Source organism: Bufo gargarizans, chromosome 5, assembly GCF_014858855.1.
Source record: "Bufo gargarizans isolate SCDJY-AF-19 chromosome 5, ASM1485885v1, whole genome shotgun sequence".
Lineage (NCBI taxonomy): Eukaryota > Metazoa > Chordata > Amphibia > Anura > Bufonidae > Bufo > Bufo gargarizans.
Window position 1 is genome coordinate 442,604,318 of NC_058084.1, and position 23,000 is coordinate 442,627,317.

General features: G+C 42.0%; 1 protein-coding gene across 1 annotated transcript in view; it reads right to left on the minus strand.

The window, feature by feature from the left end:
* Positions 1-242: 242 nt before the first annotated feature.
* Positions 243-23,000, minus strand: part of C5H10orf67 (chromosome 5 C10orf67 homolog) — a 180,573-nt gene continuing 157,815 nt past the window's right edge. Inside the window, exon 16 of the mRNA XM_044294761.1 lies at positions 243-380. Within this exon, the coding sequence (XP_044150696.1) occupies positions 277-380 (104 nt within the window). The 3' untranslated portion in view covers positions 243-276. The remainder of the gene's footprint in view (positions 381-23,000) is intronic.

A 23,000-nucleotide genomic window follows, 5' to 3' on the forward strand; every position in this document is an offset into this window, starting at 1 on the left:
ACAGCGCCTTGAATACATGTGCATCAACACTCCATGTTTAAAAGAAGACATAATGGGCTGATCTGAATAAGTTCTATGTCAATTGAACCCTATACTTAAAAAAAAAAAAAAAAGATACCAAATACAAGTCAAATATCAAAGTACACAAATACATTTATTATATAATACTTTAAAATTTTTATTTAATTTTTTATTTATTTATTTAGATTTTTAAGAGTTTTAAAAACAAATCACAAGTTAGAGACTTTCCCCCCTATTTACCAAAACTGGGATTGGTTACACAGGCTTGACTTCATTTCCCTTCATTCTGTCAGGAGGTGGAGGCGGCAGAGGAAGGACTCCCCCGACATCTTCTTCCGTGTCCGAAACCACCTGCAATTCTAAAATAATGCGAAGCAGTTACATTTTTATTGCTGTGGAATAATCCAACTGTCAATCTTCTTGCTCGGGGCCCCGTCACTCTGTCTGATTAGTGAAATCCCTTGTGGAGGTTTTATCTCGACATGCTCTCTCTGCATGCCTTAGTACAGACTAAAAGGATTAACGGTTTACACACTGGCCAAAAATAAAAGCCAAGTCAATGACGGTTTCCTAACAGAAACTAATCCGTAATAACGGTGTTATGATTGTCATTGGGGTCTTATTAGCACAGGGGTCTTGTGTTAAGCATTTGCATGCGGAACAATCGCATTTCTTGAATGATTCCACACGGGTCGGCTGTTTTATGTTGCTGTGTGGTTTTCTTGCACTCAGATGTATGATTGTGGTAACTTTTCCCCAATGGTTCGCTACAGGAATAATATAGTAAGAATAGGATTTTCAAAGTGCTTTATATAAATGCTAATATTTCCACTGTCAGGAGGGTTAATCTTCATTACGTTGCCCATTTATGCACTGATAACTGTACGTTCGGAGCCTCTGGGGAGTAGCACAGTCCCAAACTGTCTGATCAGGGCTGTATGGGATGGTGACTATCAGTACATAGTAACGTGTATATAAGTCATAGCTTGTAGTGTTTGCAGTATTGGGGTTACCATGCATTTGGCTTCCTTTAAGCTCTACTGTTGTGCTTATCCGAACCATATTAAAGCCTATGTCTATCTTCAGCATAGTTTTACAGTTTACATATAGAAAAAAATCTACAGAAAAGCACAGAAACTTTCCACATACTACTTATAATGCATTGATCCTGAGCCGCACCTCGTCCTATAGTGTAGAAAAACATTAACCATTCCTCAGGCTTCAGAGCTTAAAGGGGTTGTCTCACTTCAGCAAATGCCATAGATCATGTAGAGAAAGTTAATACAAGGCACTTACTAAAGAACTGTGATTGCCCATATTGCCTCCTTTGCTGGCTTGATTCATTTTTCCATCACATTATATACAGCTCAATTCCAGAGGTTACGACCACCCTGTAATCCATCAGCAGTGGTCGTGCTTGTAAACTATAGGAAAAGGAGCCAGCTTTTCAAAAGATGCTACACCACCATCTGGTTGCCTCAATGTATAGGTACTAAATCCACCCCTCCAACTGGATTCACTGACTCAGCAGCACACTGTCCCTGGATGGATATTAGTTTTTTTAAATGAAATTCACAACTACAGAACATACAGGAGAATACAGCACTTATCAGACCCAGTCACTGGAAACATATAGACCAATAACATCCAGTAACTCACAAGTGGTGTTTTCCCTGATTGAAGATTTTCTTTTACTTCATCTTCTCCATTGTTCCAGACCGCTAGGACAACTTCTATGACCAGCCAAGACTCATCTCAGCACAGTTTTCTGTCCAAACATCAGGTTCCTCACTTTTCATCCCCTCCTTCTCAATATACATACCCCATCCTAGATTAATGTGGTATCCTGCTGCTACCCTTTACTTTGTGCCTGCTGTGCAGCCCAGCCTGACAATAATAGGTGCCACAAAGTGCTCCCAGAGTTAATTTTGCCAAGAAGTAATTGCTCCCCCATAGTGCCCCAAAAATTATAGTGCAATACACATATTGCCTGCAAAAATAATTGTTACCATACAGTGTACCCGACAGTAATTTGTGTTGTACATATACTGCCCTGGAAAAAGACTGTCAACGGATATAGCCCCTGACACTACTTAGTGGTAGACAATAATAGTGTCAAGAAACTAGTGCCTGCATACTAACTGTGCAAAATAAATCCCCATATGGTAATAGTGCTCCAATTAAGCTGTACCTTCAATAGATCCCCCATAGTACCAAGTAGGTTGCCCTAAAAAGTAATAGTACCCACAGTGTACCCCCAAAATAACTGTACCAAGCAGTGCCCCAACATTATAGTGAATACACAGTGCCCTCCAAAACAACTCTGTCAGTCTGTGTACCCCTATAGTACAAAGCAGCATGCCCCCAATAGTAATAGTTCCCCAAAATAATAGTTTCGGTGTTCTTCCACAAGCAATAGTACCCCCAAGCAAACTGCCTGCACAAAACAAAGTCAATTATTTCAATTCATAGTTGTGCAGGCTATATGGCTTCTTCCAGCCTGTAGCCTGAAAGACGGTGCAGGCGGGTGAGATATAATTGCACCGACTGATGCTGAAAACCTACACTACCATAGACCTTAGGCTTAAAGTGGGCTATGGCCTACAAATGTGAACGGCAAGGCATGGATCAACAGTTTTCAATGTAATCCATGAAAGGATAACATTGAAAGTGGAGCTGGATGGAGATCCTTGGCATGAGTACCAATAGCCCAGTGCTAATGACACCCCTGGTTACTCCTGTTTAGTTAATGAAGTGTTGTCTACATAGATGTCATTGCAGCAGCTCCTGACTGGCTGCCACATTCTGACATGTTACCTTCTTGGACAACACATCATTTCATGACCAAAGCAAATGAATAATCAGACAGTGCAGGTGAGGAAAAGGAATATCTTAAAGGGCATCTGTCAGCAGATTTGTCCCTATGACACCGGCTGACCTGTTACATGTGCGCTTGGCAGCTGAAGACATCGTGTTGGTCCCATGTCCATATGTGCCCGCATTGCTGAGAAACATGATGTTTTACTATATGCAAATCAGACTCTAGGAGCAACGGGGGCGTTGCCGTTGCACCTAGAGGCTCTGCTCTCTCTGCAACTGCCGCACCCTCTGCAAGGCCAGGTAGGGTAAACATCATCACGCCTGGCCTTGTCAGTCAAAGTGCAGAGGGCGCGGCAGTTGCAGAGAGAGCAGAGCCTCTAGGAGTAATGGTAACTCCCCCGTTGCTCCTAGAGGCTCATTTGCATATATTAAAACATCATGTTTCTCAGCAATGCGGGCACATAGGAACATGGGACCAACACTGATGTCTTCAGATGCCAAGAGCACACGTAACAGGTCAGCCAGTTTCATAGGTAAAAGACTGCTGACAGATGAACTTTACGTATATGGCCGTGTTTGCTTTTTCACATTTTTGAGCAAGGATAACGAAAGATATTTTTATAAAAGTTGGGAAAACTCTTCTCAGTAGGAAGACCTAAGCCTAAAAAAATCTAGCATACAGGATGGAAGTACATTTGCAAACTAATTCTACACTAAACTCATTCATTAACATAAGAGTATATATTAAATATGCATCGATATTGCATCGGAGGCTATGCTTTTGGAACTCAAAGCAGAACCATTTTCCAATTTTAAATTCCAGACCAAAATCGTAAAAAAAAAAAAAAAAAAAATGCCCAGCAGCACCAATATACTGGTTAATGTTTTTTATTAGACAAATGGAGAGGGCATCTAACATGTGGATGAAGACTGGGAAGAATTAAAGGTTTTAAGAAAAATCCCTGTAGATTTCGGCTCCAGGCAGAATGGAGTGAGCATATGTTAACATATGGACTGCACTAATAGTTACCTGTCATGGCAGGCTATCCTTTATTTAGAGAGAACTCATTGTATTGTATTGAAGACTATGGGAGAAAGCTCAAGAAACAACCATTATTTCACTGAAGTCCCAAAAAATCTGTTCAATACGTACAAATGGTCAGTAACCAGGCGTAAAAACCTTTGATGAATTCTGTCCGAGTTTGGTCTATTGACTTAACATTGAGGGACAATAAGTCAGTGTCTAGACATGTCTCTTGCTGTGATCAACGGTAGTTGTCCAATGAATGAAGAGGAGGAAAAGAAAAAAATATATGTATAAGGGCTCATTCACACGAATGTGTGCTGCCCGTTGCCGTATTGCGGCCCGTATTTGCGGATCCGCAATACACGGGCACCGTTCCGTGTGCATTCCGCATCATGGATGCGGACCCATTCACTTCAATAGGTCTGCAAATCCGGAGGTGCGGACGAAAGCACGGAACGGAACACTACGGAAGCACTAAGTGCTTCCTGGGGTTCCGTTCCTCCGCACCGCAAAAAGATAGAACATGCTCTATCTTTATGCGGAACAGACGGATCGCAGACCCATTCAAGTGAATGGGTCCGCGATCCCCATGCGGCTGGGCCACGGTCGGTGCATTGCGGACCACAGCACAGGCATGGACTTCACACGGTTGTGTAAACAAGCCCTAAGAAACACTAAAATAAAGCAGTAGCAAAAAGTCAACACATAGAATAAAATGTACTGCTCAGTGTCACAAACCCAATGCAAGTAATAGGAAGACATAAACCATACACAAAAAATGTATAAAAAAAAAAAAGTGAAATGTTACAGAAAGAATTCCACCCAAAACTATATTACCTTTGTAGATACTGTTGATGGTGCACTCATCGTAGAACAGAGAACTGCAGGAAACTATACTTAATATGGAAGAATTCCCCTAATATATTCATGAGCAAAAATTGGGGTTCTGAGATTTGAAGCCAGAAGTCTTCATATGTGGTACAGTATATGCAAACAACCAACATCTCATGAAATGCCACCCATCACTGTACAGGTGGTATCCTGGTCCAGGGGTTCATATCTCAAAACTGTGGCTTTTGCCCAAAGTAAGAGAAGTGTGACGGTCACGTACACTACACACAGAGGGGAGGATAGTGACCACTGCGCTCCACCCTCACCCCTGGCCCTGCCTACTTGCCTCGCAAGTCCTGATGACAGGGGACAACTGGACGGCAGTCCCTAACTTAGGATACGTGCTGGGAAGACGGACAAGACAAATAACGGATCGTGAACGGACCGGGTCAATACCTAGAGAGCTATGCAGTACCTAGGGATAAGCAGAGAATAGTCAGGAGAAGCCGAGGTCAAATACTAGGAGAGAAACGAAGTACATCAGGAGTCCGCAAAGAATCGTCAGGTGGAAGCCGGGGTCAGAATACCAGGAGAGTAGCGCAGTACAGGAGGAGCACGCAGAGGATCATCAGGGAACACAGGATCAGGTAAGTATGCAGGAAACCAAACAATCGCCAGATACCTAATTAACAGGCAACCTGTGGCCAGCAGGCTGGGCTTGGTCGTATACGAACCTAGGACTTCAGCACTGCAGGGCACCAGTGCTAACCACTGAGCAACCATGCTGCCCATGAGTGGAGCACACAAGCATTTCCTTGCTCTGATGCTTCCCCTTGTCACGCTGCAATCGCGCAGCGCAAGGATGTATTTTAATTGTGCCGGTGACGTACATGGATTCTCAACACTATGGTAAGCCAAAACTTCCGCCCAGCACTGAGCCAGGTGACGTCACCGGCACAGATGGGTGCTCTCTAGTGCTGCCAGAGGCTACTTTGCATAGTGCATGCCTCCAAAACAGCCTCCGGCAGTGCTAGAGAACACCCATCTGTGCCGGTGATGTCACCGAGCTCAGTGCTGGGAGGAAGTCTCGGCTTACCATAGTGATGAGAAACCCTGTACTTTACCAGCACAATGAAAACACACCCTTGTGCTGTGTGATTGCAGCGTGACAAGTGGCAAGGAAATGCTTGTATGCTCCACTCATATGTAGGCTAAAACGAAAGAGCAGTATTACCAAGATTGGCCCTGAACCCGGAAAACTCCTTTAAGTGTTGTATTCTTCTAGGACAGTTCCTTTTTTGAGCAGAGGCGGATTGGCCATAGACCTTACAGGGAAACTTCCTGGTGGGCCAATGCCCAAGGGGTCATCTGAGCTTTCCTCAAGACCACCAGTCAGGTAGCTAATGATCTTGAATTCAACTGTAATGCCATTATAAAGCAACTGGAGTAGGAGGACACAACGTGGTGGCTGGCGCTGGTCACCACAGAGGGGCAGTTACTGGGGAGGTATTTTCTGCCGCTGGGGCATTATTTTGTGCTGCACTGTGGTATTTGGCTCTACTAGGGTAGTATTATTTGCCAGAATATGGTATTACTAACCTGCCTACTTGTGTTGGCCCTGCCTACTCTCAATTAGTTACCTGCTTACAACATGGGGCCCCATTTAGTTTTTTTTCCAGGGACACTTTAAGTTCCAAGTCTATCCCTGCTTTTGAGGTATGTTGTGACTACCAAAGTACATTATCAGAACAGAAAACAGGGTGCAATATATAGATGTAGCAGGATCGAGACTGCTCCTACTATATTTCCACCTACTGAGAAAACTGACTGCAATAAATCCAATTCATCTCAGAAATTTTTTTATCTGCTAATTAAATATGTCTAGTGAAATTCTTTTAAAGGGGACCTTTACGCAAAGCACAGAAGGTGCAGCGGTGCTCATAAGAGTGATCTGCACCTTCTTCTTGCATCAATTTTGCTCTGCTGTTGCAGCATGGGAAATATGGAAGCACACAGGATCCATACTCCGCATGCTGTGAAAGCAGCACCTTCTGTGCGTTGTGTGAAGGTTTAGGTACACTTTAATCCAGCATCTACTGTATTTTTCACCGTATAAGACGCAGCTAGGTTTTAGAGGAGGACAATAAGAAAAAAAAAAAAATTTCAATCAGACCCCCAATGTTGATCAGACCTCAGCTCACAGCCGCAATCAGACCCCTAATGTTAATAGGACCCTCAATCAGACCTCAGATCAGACCCCCATTTCTCAGATGAAACCCCATGCCTCAGATCAGACCCCCAGAGCATCCTCATGCTGTGCGCAGTCAGAGGACAGCCGACGGCAGATGACCAGGAAGTGGTGAGTACAGAGCGCTGCATTCACTGCTTCCTGGTCCTCCGGTACTAATGAGCGCTTCCATAATGGAAGCGCTCATGAGTATTCACCCCATAAGACGCAGCGACATCTTCCCCCACTTTGAGGGGGAAAATGCGTCTTATGGGGAGAAAAATATGGGTATCTCATATCTATCTATCCATCTGTCTATCAATTATCCATATCTATCAATCGAAACCTTTCTCATTATCTATCATCTATTTATCTACAGTATTTATCTATCAAGTTTTCATTTCATTAAATTACAATCAGTTTACAGCATCCTCTGGAGGTTTAATTCATGCCTGAGTAGAAAATTAGAAAATGAAAATGAGGAAAAAATGAAAGAATCTGAGCCCCGGAAGACTAATGACATTTCACAGGTAATGCAATTTAGCAAGAAACACTTCCACGTTTTCTGCGCTAACAATGTGAATTTTTTTGTAAACTACTATAAATTGCAATTCAAAAGCACTGATCTAGCCATCCCCAATCATTTTTTATACGGATCAAATGAATGCAGATACTCCCATTTGGGAGGGGCAACATGACATTTCGTTCGACTCTTCTAAACAGGTCACGGACCTTTCACAGACCCTTAGGCAGTGGGAGGGAGTCCTTTGCTAAAGCGTGTAACCAAATCAAACCAATGGTTACCTCTTTTCAATACCCACTGGAATGGACGGCACAATGCTATTCACATAGCAGCACAGCAGCTTTGAAAGAATGGTCAGCCTATATCCTATTCTCTTCCAGGCAGCAGACTTCTTATAGTCACTGTGTCCAACAAGAGGGACGAGACTTTTATAAAAGTAGGGAATACACATTACAAAAAAAAAAAAGACTGAATGGTAAATATGGAATCTTTAAGACCATTATTGGGAAGGATATAATGTAACATTTTGATCATTACGTGGTTCCTCGAGGCTTTGTCTAAATCTGAAGACACAAAGACACAACAAGACTGCCCTGGAGATGACCTATTGCTTTCAAGTTGCTTAAGCACATCAGAAATTCCATTGTTAGGGTTGATTAATTGAAACTGATAAGTTACCATGAATAAAGATTGTTTTTCTGTTTAATGTGGTGGGACTGATTTGGTAAATGCTCATTCATGTAGCTATGCAGCACAGCATATGGACGAAACGCATTCAGTATTGCAAACATATACAATTTATTATGCTTGTATGGCCACGGCCAAAAGCCTTTTCTGCTTTTAATGGTGAAGTGTGAACAAAAAAAAAACTTCCATTTAAAGAGTCACTAGTATCATTACATGGGACGACAATGTATGCTTGACTGTGTCTGCGCCCGCATGAATGAGGGACAGGGAAAGGGTGGACACACAAAAAAAAACTCTTAAAAATACGTGTCGACCGAATGGCTCTTGTGTATTTTAATACATCAGACAAAGAAAATGTAAGTCAATGGTTGGCCGCTTATAAAGTGACCATATTTAGCCATGTCAAGTGTCAGATTAGTCTGATTATCTCAACATTTACTTGAAAGGAAACAATGGAAAGTGGGTGCTGGCATCATGTCCACTATCACATTTAAGAAATAATTCCCTGTAACTACATTAATGATTTCTTCAGTCAGGCGCCCACTGGGTGAACTCCGTTGAAATCTGGAAATGGATATTAGGCCCAAGTAATTTCTTTTGAGTAGTTGACATTGATGCTAATATATACCGCGCATCAGAAAGAATCTGAGTCACAGGAGATTACAGGAATAAATATTCTGGATATTGCATAAGAGGCACATAGTTAAAGGGGTTGTGTTTTTATTTTTAAGGGGCACACGTTAAGACCATAGGATTTGTAGTCTCCTAGGCCAGACAACTCCTTTAAGCTGACCATAAATATAATATGAATGTTATCCGACTCCGCTGACTTTAAGGGACCTGGACATCCATCTAAAGTGTTTGAGGGGCCTCTTGATTCTTCCCCAATGGCAAATGTCAGGGAAGAGAAGGATCAGCAGTTAGATTTCAACATGTCTGATCCTTTTGTTCTCAGGGGAGATAAGGGAGATAAGAAGAGAACATGTGCATGTTCAGCTGAGCAAAATAGGGATGTGTATGGGGAAATTTGTGTACATGTATGGCCAAGCTTAAATGTGGTTTCCGAAGACTTAGATATTGATAACCTTAGGATAGGTCATCAATAACGGATTGGCCGGGGTCTAACATCTAGCAACCTCATAAATTAGCTGCCAGTAGGAGCCCCAGCCACCAGAATTAGCTATGTGGTCATCCATCTATTGTGTATGGGGGCCTCCTGACTCTCCTTCAGTGGCAGATGTCAGGGAAGAGAATACTCGGCAGTTGGATTTCAACATGTCCGATCCTTTTGTTCTTAGGGGAGATAAGCCACCGCCAGAGGAGAACACTCACTTAGCCGATCCAAGTATGTAAATGGGGGAATCTTTCAGAAACTGGCTGTATGAAATCATCATAGACATTTATTGAATGCACCTTATAACCACATCTGGGATCTGCTCCTACCTCCTGCCCAGAGTTCCCCCAACAACCCTCTGGTAACACTCTTGCTAGGCTATTTCAGTTACTTCCACAGAAATGAATGGATAGAGCAATGCAACAACCTTTCCATCCACTCACCACCTGGAGTGGCTGATATTGGAGGAAACCAAAGAACCCAGAGGAAACCCATGGGGAGAATATACAAACTCCATGCTTCATTGCCCTTGGTCTAATTAAAAAAAAACAAAAAAAACAATACTATAAGGCAACAGTGCTAAGCACTGGGCCACCAGCACTGTTTTTAATGTTAGACTTTGCCACTTATAGTCCTAGCTACAGTTGGCTGTCTTGGAAGATTGGAGGGTCAGCCAACTAACGATTTGGGCCACTTCACCATCACTTTCAATGAAAACATAGAATTTAGAATGTTCCCCTGTATTATACAGAGACTGCAGAAACTACAAATCCAAGATCTTTTCTAATCGTCTTCTACAACTTGGTCCCTAAACAAGGAAAGGGTGATATACTTGCTTACCTATGTCCCAGAGGAATGTACATAGGGATCTCTGTAAAGTTTCCTTGTTTCCGGAGACATCCATAATTCATGGAAAAGGCATAAGCAATCAACTCCCTGCTGATACCTCCTCCCCATGAGGACAACATGGTAACAGACCATTTTACATTAAACTGGATACATAAGTAGCAAACACAAGAATTTACCTCTGACCTGTGGCTTGCTTAACTATTCCATAACTCCTATACAGTGCATCTCTAATTGATCTATGCCCAGATGACTCCACTGCTGGCCAGCTTGACTGGCAAAACATGGGTTAGTTCTTCTTAAGGATCAGGATACCAGAGGACTGTGGATAGGCCAGAAATATAAGATGGGAAAACTTTTTTTAGCCCTTTAAGAAAGCATATACAGTCCTGATCAAAAGTTTAGGACCACTTGAAAAATGGCAAAAAATCATATTTAGCATGGCTGGATCTTAACAAGGTTCCAAGTAGAGCTTCAACATGCAACAAGAAGAAATGGGAGTGAGACAAAACATTTTTTGAGCATTTAATTTAATGAAAACAACGAATAAACTGAAACAGGCTTTTTTTCAGCTGATCAAAAGTTTTAGGACCATACCTCCCCAAAAAAACTAAACCCCCCAAAACAGAAATCCAACTTCCAAACATGAACTCAGTAATGAGTAGCTCCGCCGTTATTGATCACTTTAAAAATTTGTTTCGGCATGCTTGATGCAAGCGTTTCCATGAGGTGAGTGGGAACATTTCTCCAAGTGGTGAAGACGGCCGGACGAAGGCCATCTACTGTCTGGAACTGTTGTCCATTTTTGTAAACTTCCCTTGCCATCCCCAAAGGTTCTCAATTGGATTTAGATCAGGGGTACACGCAGGATGGGCCAAAAGGAGTGACGTTATTCTCCTGGAAGAAGTCCCTTGTCCTGCGGGCATTGTGTACTGTGTCGTTGCCCTGTTGAAAAACCCAGTTGTTACCACACAGACGAGCGCCCTCAGTTATGAGGAATGCTCTCTGCAACATCTGGACATAGCCAGCGGCCGTTTGACGCCTCTGCACTTCCTGAAGCTCTATTGATCCACTGAAGGAAAAAGCACCCCAGACCATTATGGCGCCCCCTCTACTGTGGTGCATAGAAAACATCTCAGGTGGGATCTGCTTGTCATGCCAGTAACGTTGGAAACCATCAAGGTTAAATTTTTTCTCATCAGAGAATAAAACTTTCTTCCACCTTTGACTGTCCCATGTTTGGTGCTCTCTTGCAAAGTCCAAACGAGCAGTTCTGTGGCGTTCAAGGAGACGAGGTCTTTGAAGAAGTTTTTTGTTTTTGAAGCCCTTCAGTCTCAGATGCCGTCTGATGGTTATGGGGCTGCAGTCAGCACCAGTAAGGGCCTTAATTTGGGTCAAGGATCGTCCAGTGTCTTGACGGACAGCCAATTGGATCCTCCGGCTCAGTGCTGGTGAAATTTTTTTGGGTCTTCCACTTGACTTTTTTGTTCCATAACCCTCAGGATCATTTAAGAAATGACTGTCTTACTGCGTCCCACCTCAGCAGCGATGGCGCGCTGTGAGAGACCCTGCATATGCAGTTCAACAACCCGACCACGTTCAAAAAGGGAGACTACCTGACAGAAAATGACAATGAATCCACATCTTTGCACAGATTTGGCCTTTTAACCTCCCTGGCGGTATGATTATGTCAGGAATTTTGTACCAAAAGTGGTACCATTTTTTGCATGAAATTTGGCGTTATGTATTGTAGGCTTGCAATTCTTAGTAATTACTTACTTAAACCTGACCAAACAAGACTTTAGTAGACATCCCAGATGTGATAAAGTTTCAAACACAAAATCATGAATTATAATCTAATAAATAATAATTTTATTTAATAATGTAATAAAAATAATGAAATTTGTTTTATGGGCACAAATTACAGTAAAATTGCAGGCAAGGGGCACTGTACAGTAATAAAATGTCAGCTCTGAGGTTATACAGTGTAATCCTCTCAGATTACACTGTATAACCTATTTTATGTGTGTGTGTCACTGTTTGTGTTTATATTTTTTTTGAATCTCCCGCCCGGTTCCGCCCCCATGCGCAGCTGCTGCGCAAGGAACGGAACCAGGAAGTGATATGCCGGCCGGCGCTCGCAGCACAGGACATCGCCGGATCGCCGGCAGAAGGTGAGGGGGGACTGCAATGTTACCCCGAGCGTGACTCGGGGTTACCGCTCCTGGCAGCGAAAATTAACCCCGAGTCATGCTCGGGAATACCGGCAAGGAGGTTAAAGGCATGTGGTCCTAAAGTTTGGATCAGCTGAAAAACAGCCTGTTTCAGTTTAATCGTTATTTTCAATTAATTGAATGCTCAAAAAATGTTTTGTCTCACTCTCATAGAAACATAGAATGTGTCGGCAGATAAGAACCATTTGGCCCATCTAGTCTGCCCAATATATCTGAATCCTATGAATAGCCCCGGCCCTATCTTATATGAAGGATGGCCTTATGCCTATCCCATGCATGCTTAAACTCTTCACTGTATTTGCAGCTACCACTTCTGCAGGAAGGCTATTCCATGCATCCACTACTCTCTCAGTAAAGTAATACTTCCTGATATTACTATTATACCTTTGCCCCTCTAATTTAAAACTATGTCCTCCTGTAGCAGTTTTTCTTCTTTTAAATATTCTCTCCTCTTTTACCTTGTTGATTCCCTTTATGTATTTAGAAGTTTCTATCATATCCCCTCTGTCTCGTCTTTCTTCCAAGCTATACATGTTAAGGTCCTTTAATCTTTCCTGGTAAGTTTTATCCTGCAATCCTCTCATTTCTTCTTGTTGCATGTTGAAGCTCTACTTGGAACCATGTTAAGATCCAACAATGTAAAATAAGATTTTTTGCCATTTTTCAAGTGGTCTTAAACTTTTGATCAGGACTGTACCTTCAAATATATAGTCAGGTCAATAAATATTGGGACACTGACACAAATGTTAGATTTGTGTTGATGTCCCAATATTTATGGACCTGGCTGTACCTATAAAGTATATACCTTCAAACTATTCATTGAGAGTAGAGGGAATATTGCCAGCTGATCATAACATATAAGCCTGTATTGTCTTTGGAAGTAGGTCTATGGTGCTCACTTTCGGCCATCAGTCCTAAAGGCTATAGATTTACCCAAATGTAGGACCACTGGAATACACTCAACCTGATCCTTGATTTCCACTATATCCCGTAAATTGTTGACTGATGTAATAGTAAACTGTTCATATACAAGAGTCAGATGAATATTGGTAAGAAGTGATGATTTTGGCCATGATGGCAAAATGTGTAACTGGCGCAATATAACGGCAAGGCACAGATTTTTAAAGGGGTATCCCCAACATGGGCATTAAAGGCTTAGCCATAGGGTCCCACCTCTGGAAGTAACACCTGTTTTGTAAAGTAGTGCTCCCTTGACATGCCTGGCAAGGTGGGAGCTTCATCCACCTACAGAATGAATGAAAAGGTGGCCACGTATGTGTGGCTCTCAAGATTAACTTGTTGTAGAAGCAGCTGAGCTGTGGGGCCAACTTTCCATTCATTCTCCCATGGATAAGGTGGCCAGGAGGGGTCAGAGGATCCCTGTTCTCAAAGTAAGTGCCATTTCAGCTGTAGGATTCACATCTATGTGGATATGCCTCTGTTGAAAATACCAAATTAAATACCTTCCATCTTAAAGGGCTTAGCCCATCTGCGAAATTGATTACCTATCGCTATGCCATGTCAAATAGGTACGAGTCGAACCTCCTCTAGAAAGAGACCCCAAAGTGAAGGAGAGCACAATGCACAAGCAGGGCCACCTCTCCATTTACCACTATTGGACTGTTGTTATAGCCGAGTCAGTGCTCGGCTACTTTCAGAACTACTCACTTCTGGGGCCCTGTTCTATAGATAGGAGTTGGTCCCAGAGGTGGGACCTGCCCCTATCTGACATTGATGTCATATCATAGCGATATGCCATCAATCTCCCAGATAGGCCAACCCCTTTTATGGTTACTAATGTAGTAAATGCCTGGGTGTCAAAATGTATTTGTATAATTTCTTACTTCATTCCAACCCCCAAATAAAGCAGAATAGAAAATATTTTTTTTAAATGGCAACTGGTCCTCAATCCCCCCCCCCAACACACACACAAAACAAACAGACATTATCACAGGGAATGTGTTAAGAAAGAGAAAACAATGTAATCTGCCGAGACGATACGTGTGACTTCTGTGCATCAGATACTGGTGTTTGAGCTTTCTACTACTGACAAGCAAGTAAAGGATCACTGTTACTTTAAGAGCTTTATCTTTAGGATTCGTGTCTTTTCAGCTCATTAAGAAGGGTCTTAATGATGACTATGTCAATAAAGCCAAATTACAGGACTGTGAGAAAGGTCTTGTTGAGTACATAGATTCAAGTGAGGTTTGTTAAACAGTTATCCAGCAACCCCTATCCTGAAGATTCCTACAATCAACAGATTTATATAGTGTATGGAGGTATTCACTATTCTGCATCTATAGCTATATCACTATGGTACTACTATGGGCCACTACTGTGGGTGTACATACAGGGCAGAGGAGTCCGTCAATATAACTGCATTTCAAGCCTTGGTTGTTGGTTGAACCATGTCCCCTTGGCTGTTTTTAGTCAGGCCAATGGGCTCAGTTGCATGTGATGTTGTAGAGCAAGATGGTTTCTTTAAAAGACCTGGGCTGTGTATATAAAATATTTTTTTTTAGATGATGTATGACGGGGGTATTGCACTCAGAAGCATTGGTTCTCAGGAAGAATATCTCCCACATACCCAGAGCCTCATGAAATTTGGTACAAAGACACACAGAGTCCCTTCGGCTCTATTGTAACATCTTTGCCTCTGCTCAGAGACTTCTGAAAATAGACATCTGACACATCATTGGAAGCAAATGATAATTCCAATGAATGGCTTGTCCATAGTATTATGTCATGTTTCCAGAAACAGAAATCTCTGAGCAGTGCCACATCGGTTTAGCCTTCTATAGATCCCTTTTATTCTGGAATTCACTGGTATCCTCTCCAATGTGATCGATCTGATACATCAGAAAATCACGTTGACTAGATTCCCCCTTAAAAGAAAATAACTGATTTTTATTGTTAATTTGGTTCTTAAATGTCAAATTAAGAAACTTTCTAAAGGCTCTTCATTCAAAATGTCCAACTATTTTGAGGCTGCAGAGTCTGTGTAAGTCCTCCACATAGCTGGCTGTCCAACGCCTTTTGATGCATGGATGTACATGTACACTTGTGTTAATTACACAGTTGCAACAAACTTTAAGTTACTTTCAATAGTATTTGTTGTGTTAAGGCCTCATGCACACTACCGTGACGGTTTTTGCGGCCCCATTGAAGTGAATGGGTCCGCATCCAAGCCGCCAAAACGGCGACTCGGATGCGGACCCAAACAACGGTCATGTGCATGAGGCCTTAGTGTCAAGTTTAAGATTTCTACATCCTTCAGCATTCTGCTCCTGGTTGTTGGCTCTCTCTGCTCTGATGCATTCCCTTCCCTCAGTTGATAAGAAAGCAGCGGGAGGTTTGGGAAGGAGTACACTGCAGATCAGAGTTTGGAGAGGTGGAAAGCATCCAAGTTATTTAGGAAAGGCAGATTACATAGGCTATAGATAAGGAAAAAAGCACACACAAGACAGTCTGAAGGGAGAAGCAGAAGAATCACATAGGCTGTGTATGCTTGCAGAAAGAATTGAGTACCCACAGCAGACTCTGCAGGGGTGTATGGGGGAAATAACATATTCTTCTTTCATCACAAGGGAGAAGAGATCCCTCATGGGCTATAGAAAAAGAAATCAGAACATGAATAAAGCTGTACTGATATATTATAGTTAGTGAAGACAGCAGCATTCTGGAAACACAGACCTCACATCCAGCATGTATTACTGAGAGGACATGTCGACATGAGAAAAGTTTGAAATTAGAAGCAGGTGAACAAAAAAATGAAAACTGCAGCCTGACACGTAGAGAACCTTTTTTTATTGCAACACTAACACGTAAAAATTATTTTATCCATGTCAAAGATGTCCATAGACTTTGAGACTATGACTACATAAAGACTTTCTGCTGTATGATATAGTGCATCATGACATCATGTCCCATTGGGGCACACAGTGGATCTATTATGCCCCACTGAAAGCAGAGAGGTCTCCTGCCAGGGTTACTAGCAGTGGATGTTATTAAAGGGGCCTTCTGAGAGTTCAATATTGATGGCCCATCCTCAGGACAGGTCATCCATATCTCACTAGTGGGGGGTCTGACTCGGTGAGGATGAGTATTTTTTTTTATTTTTTACTTTATGTGGCCCAATGTTTTACATGCTCACCATATAGCTGTTTGAACTGAGTGCTGCAGCCTCTTCACAGTAGACCAAGCACAGCGCCATACATTGTGCAGTGGCTGTGCTTGGTATTGCAGCCCAGGCCCATTCACTTGAATGGGACTGAGCTGCAAATTGACCATGCGACCAATGAGCGTGATGTCACTGGACTAGGAAGAGGCTGCAGCATTCACCGCAGCATTTAAACAGCTGATCAGTGGTGGTGCTGGGAGTCGGACCACAAACTATCAGATACCGATGACCTGTCCTGAGGATAGGCCATCAATAGTGAACTCCCAGAAAACCCCTTTAAAAGTTGTATCCTAGAAGTCACCACTTTGACACTGCCTTTTTTTTTCTCAAGATTCTCCGATAAAACATTTATTACAAGGTGTCCTGGCGCTGGCACCCCACCACAGCACATACAACATTACCCAAGAGGAAATTATTAGGCACTCCCCATAGTAGTCAATGGCTTGTCCATGCACTCAGCGGACGTGTTGCATCCTCCACTAGCTGTTAGATGAGGGTCCTAAATGGGGACCTTCCCCCTATTAACTCAAAATTTCCTAATAGAGTATTTGAAATGTGTTTTCCACATGGCAACCCTTTAATGCACAGAGTATATGGCTTTACCAGCTTTGTCCTTCATCTAGTATTCTGGGATTATGGGTCACACAAAAGACCATATTTTTGTACATGAATTCGGCTATATTTGCATAATCTCTGGTGCCCTCAGTGACGCCGTTAATAGAAAATCCGAATCATCTGTGTTACAGTATGTTATTGTAGGGGGGAAATTGCTTAGTGAAGCAGGAGAGAATCTACAATGAATACTGGTTTGCGTTGCCCCCATACATGGCTTGTCGCACACGGTAATCACAATGCCGCGCGGCTGCAGATACGTATAATTATAATAATCCTCCGCCGATTTTATACATACTAATTATTTCTCAGTGTCTAGTAATCTATACTTTCATTCATTATGACAGCTGGATGATTTTCATGACAAATATGACTATGATATAATTAGATTCTTTACTGTATAATATAAATATAGGAAGTAACAAGTTCATTTCATTTATTCATACACATTTATTTTGTAATTTTATTTTCTATAGTTTGAGAATTTTTTAGCCCCCGGATATGACGGTAAGTTATAGAAAATAGATAATGAACAGACTGTTTTTAGGAAGTTTTAAAGAGCACCTGTCAGCTGGATCAACCCTATTAAACTAAGCATACTGCCTGACAGGGTTGATCCTATTGATTTAAATAAAACCTGTCTTGTAAAAATTGGTTATGGCGTTCCTGAGAAAAAAAGACTATAATTCTTTATGCAAATGAGGGATTTATTGCACTGAGGGGTGGAGCCTATTGCACTGAGGGGTGGAGCCTAGCCTCCCAATACCCCAGTTTTCCAGTGCTGGTCAGACCCCTTGGTGCACTGAAGCCCTCAATTGCATATGGAAAAAAATATTTTCTCTAAGGCATGCCACAACTGATTTTCACAAGACAGGTATCATTTTAACCAGCAGGATCAACCCTATCAAGCAGTATGCCTAATTTAAGAAGGTTGATCCTGCTGACCGGAGCTCTTTACAGGAATGAAGCATATATGCCAATGAAGAACAGCTTAGGCGTATTGTCACTTCTCACACATGTTGCTATGTTTTGACCCACATAGTGGTCTTTGTCAAAGACCCCCCCTGCATTTGCCTTCCATGTCTCTGTTTTTCCTCATGGCTCCCCACCCATCCTAACCTATGGTACACATATAATGTGCAACCACTTGACCTCCTTTCACTATTTCATCACTTTTATAGTAACTACATGTACTGGTAAAACGGGAGGACTTATCTGCTGCACAGTAGACTGCCTCCACAGACTTGTTTGGTTCCATTTCACTCAAGCAATGGGAAGAAGGTGAATATTTCACAAGAAATTATGCAGTTTAAAAAAAAAATACGAAATTAAATACAGAACAGTGAGACTGCAGGTTTGGTGTATGATAAAGAGGTTGTGGATGACATTCTGGGGTCTCCCGGGACTCAATGCAACTCATTTAACTCTTTAAACACATTGTAGGATTTTTTACGTAAAAAAAAAAAAAAATGGTCAGAAAAAATTGTCCCTTTTTTTCCAGCAGGTGCCTCGCAGTGTGTATACTCATACACCGCCTAGGATCACTTGATCCTCTTCTCCATCTTTCCTGTCTTCCTATCTAAAATATGGCTAAAGCCATTTTGAGAAATTCATCTGAATCGAATCACCCAAAATTTGGATTTAATCGAATCGAATATAGTTGAACGCTCATCTCTAGAAATTACATAAATTTTTTTTACATTAAAATAGTTTTCCCCTCTCGTAAAGCGATAGCATATTTCTAGGTTATATAACACATGGCAGAATTCACGGCACACTTCTTGAGATGACCAATGAAGTTTTATTTATTTATTCAGACTATATCCAAAGATCCATGCAACGACAAATCCTTTCCAGCATGAAGACACAAGGTATTTCCAGATTCGGCTATGCAACCTTTTAGTCCGATTCAGGACCTTTATCAAGCTAAATCTATACAAGAAAATAAGGTAAGCATCATAAGTCATTAGGATAGAAAACAACATAGTAGACTGCTATTCTATATAAGAAAGCAACTGAGAAATAAAACCAAGCATAAGAATGGAGATTAGACTATTGAATAGAATAGAATACATAGCGATGAGGAGAGAGAAATGTCCCAATAAAAATGTAAAGTACCTAACCACGTGTGGAGGACAGAATACTATGTATATTGTAACACATGCCTGAAAACCCAGAGGCTGAAGGGGTCAGGAGATGGCTGGGGCCAGCAGCAACACTATTCTGGTGTAGGACATGTGGTAAACAAACAGCGGAATAGGCCAGATTGGTAAATCAGTGCAAGAATACAAGGTCAGTATTTTCATAAGTGATAGGATATAAAACAAAATACTGTATTTTTCGGACTATAAGACACAGGTTTAGATAACAGAATATTAGAAATAAATATTTTCTACTTATTAAACCCTCCCTAATGGTTAAATGATGTAGTAACTTATACACACAGCACTGCTGCATACACCCCATGATAAACACAGCTCTGCTACACAGCTGACATACACACACACACAAACTGCACAGCTGTATACACCTCATAATAAACACAGCTCTGCCACACAGGTAATATATATATATATATCTGTAGAAATTCACGGCACACCTCTGTATATGGTGATTTTTTTTTTTACTTTATTCACACATGTCACAGCAGCGACGTTTCGGTCCCCTCACGGAACCTTTCTCAAGTCAAGTGAAATACTTAGATAACTTTCAATTTAGGGATAGACCGATATTGATTTTTTAGAGCTGATACCGATACCGATAACCTGTGAACTTTGATATTCTGTGCATTTTCATTTTTTTTAAAAATAAATAAATTCTGTTATGGCGTTCCCCACATAGGAGATTTTTTTAAAATATTTTAATAGTTTGGACTTTTCGGACGTGGCAATATGTGATATGTTTATTTATTGTTTATATACTTTATATGTAAAATTAGGAAAGGGGGTGATTTATACTTGATACTTTGGCGTTTTTTCTTTACATTTTTTTTATTTTTATTTAATAACTATTTCCCCCTTAGGGGCTAGAACCTGGGATCTTTTCATACCTTGTCCTATTCACCCTAATAGAGCTCTATCACACTGTCCCTGCTGCTCTGTGCATAGTACACACAGAAGCAGGGAGATTACCATGGAAGGCTTCAGTAGCGTCCTGGCTGCCATGGTAACCGATCGGAGCCCCAGGATTACACTGCTGGAGCTCCGATCAGAAGCTGCCACTGGCACCAATGAAGAGGAGGGGAGAGGGACCCTGTGGTTACTGCCACCAATGATTTTAAAACTGGGGGGGGGGGGGGGGGGGGGGTGTTGGGGGACTGCGCCACCAAGGATTTTAATACTGGGGGGGAGGGTGCACTGTGCCACCAATGTTTTTAATCTAGCTAAATCAGAGGGGTTAACTGCCGCCGATCGCAGCTTCCTGTCATATAGGCTGGGCACCACCTCCTGCATTTGTATTAGACATTAACTTTGATTAACCTTCTCTCCTCATTGGCAGCGCGGCACGGGGGGAGGGAGAGAGGGACTCCTTCTCCTCTGTGCTTCTGAGGGAACATGGCGCGCTGACAGCAGCGCATTCACATTCTGTGATAGCGCGCTGGACGCATTATCGGCGAGGTTAGATGCCGATACTGATGATAACTTAGAAAATAATGAATATCGGCCAATAACATCGGTAAATCCGATATCGGTCGATCCCTATCTCAATTAATCAATCAGTGCTCAATAAATACTTCAATATGTGTCATTTCATCATAGTATGACTTTCCACATGATTAACTATAAATTCAGTACTTAAACATGATTCCATTGAAATAAAGTGCATCCATTCCATGATTTCCTTACCATATATATGTGTATACTATAGTGTTAGGCATAATATTAATATATATCCATAAACTACAAAGTGCATGATGTGCAAGTTAAAAACATAAAAAAAGCGCTTGGCTATATCAAATACATCGTTGTAGAAGGAGATTATGGTCCTATATATTACATAGTCACCTTACTAACAAGGAACCGGCACAAGAGCGCAGCGCCAAGGCCTCGGCGTCATCATCAATTCAGTGCGCATTCTCCAGTTCTTATTGCCAGCCACATCCCTTTAGAGATAGCGATCGCCATCTTGTTTGTGGGCAAGGGAATGGGCAATACCGTGATCATCATCATGAAATACTATATTTACCCTATATAACTATAATTCATATGCCTATATAAATCGCAATGCCAGATAGTTATCTAGAAGACGCTTGGACCGCAATCACTCAGGATCAAAGGTCTCATATCGCGTTCTATAGATCCCTCCTGCATTTCTCTATTATTAACTCCTCACAGGCTTTTATTTTTTTGATTAATTGAGAGTTATATAAGTATATGCACTTTTGTAATTCACTTGGCTTGAGAAAGGTTCCGTGAGGGGACCGAAACGTCGCTGCTGTGACATGTGTGAATAAAGACACATTTTTTTCACCATATACAGAGGTGAATTTCTACAGATATACACACACAGTACAGACCAAAAGTTTGGACACACCTTCTCATTCAAAGAGTTTTCTTTATTTTCATGACTATGACAATTGTAGATTCACACTGAAGGCATCAAAACTATGAATTATCACATGTGGAATTATATACATAACAAAAAAGTGTGAAACAACTGAAAATATGTCATATTCTAGGTTCTTCAAAGTAGCCACCTTTTGCTTTGATTACTGTTTTGCACACTCTTGGCATTCTATTGATGAGCTTCAAGAGGTAGTCACCTGAAATGGTCTTCACTTCACAGGTGTGCCCTGTCAGGTTTAATAAGTGGGATTTCTTGCCTTATAAATGGGGTTGGGACCATCAGTTGCGTTGTGGAGAAGTCAGGTGGATACACAGCTGATAGTCCTACTGAATAGACTGTTAGAATTTGTATTATGGCAAGAAAAAAGCAGCTAAGTAAAGAAAAACGAGTGGCCATCATTACTTTAAGAAATGAAGGTCAGTCAGTCCGAAAAATTGGGAAAACTTTGAAAGTGTCCCCAAGTGCAGTCACAAAAACCATCAAGAGCTACAAAGAAACTGGCTCACATGCGGACCGCCCCAGGAAAGGAAGACCAAGAGTCGCCTGTGCTGCGGAGGATAAGTTCATCCGAGTCACCAGCCTCAGAAATCGCAGGTTAACAGCAGCTCAGATTAGAGACCAGGTCAATGCCACCCAGAGTTCTAGCAGCAGACACACCTCTAGAACAACTGTTAAGAGGAGACTGTGTGAATCAGGCCTTCATGGTAGAAGATCTGCTAGGAAACCACTGCTAAGGACAGGCAACAAGCAGAAGAGACTTGTTTGGGCTAAAGAACACAAGGAATGGACATTAGACCAGTGGAAATCTGTGCTTTGGTCTGATGGGTCGAAATTTGAGATCTTTGGTTCCAACCACCGTGTCTTTGTGCGACGCAGAAAAGGTGAACGGATGGACTCTACATGCCTGGTTCCCACCGTGAAGCATGGAGGAGGAGGTGTGATGGTGTGGGGGGGCTTTGCTGGTGACACTGTTGGGGATTTATTCAAAATTGAAGGCATACTGAACCAGCATGGCTACCACAGCATCTTGCAGCGGCATGCTATTCCATCCGGTTTGCGTTTAGTTGGACCATCATTTATTTTTCAACAGGACAATGACCCCAAACACACCTCCCAGGCTGTGTAAGGGCTATCTGACCATGAAGGAGAGTGATGGGGTGCTGCGCCAGATGACCTGGCCTCCACAATCACCGGACCTGAACCCAATCGAGATGGTTTGGGGTGAGCTGGACCACAGAGTGAAGGCAAAAGGCCCAACAAGTGCTAAGCATCTCTGGGAACTCCTTCAAGACTGTTGGAAGACCATTTCAGG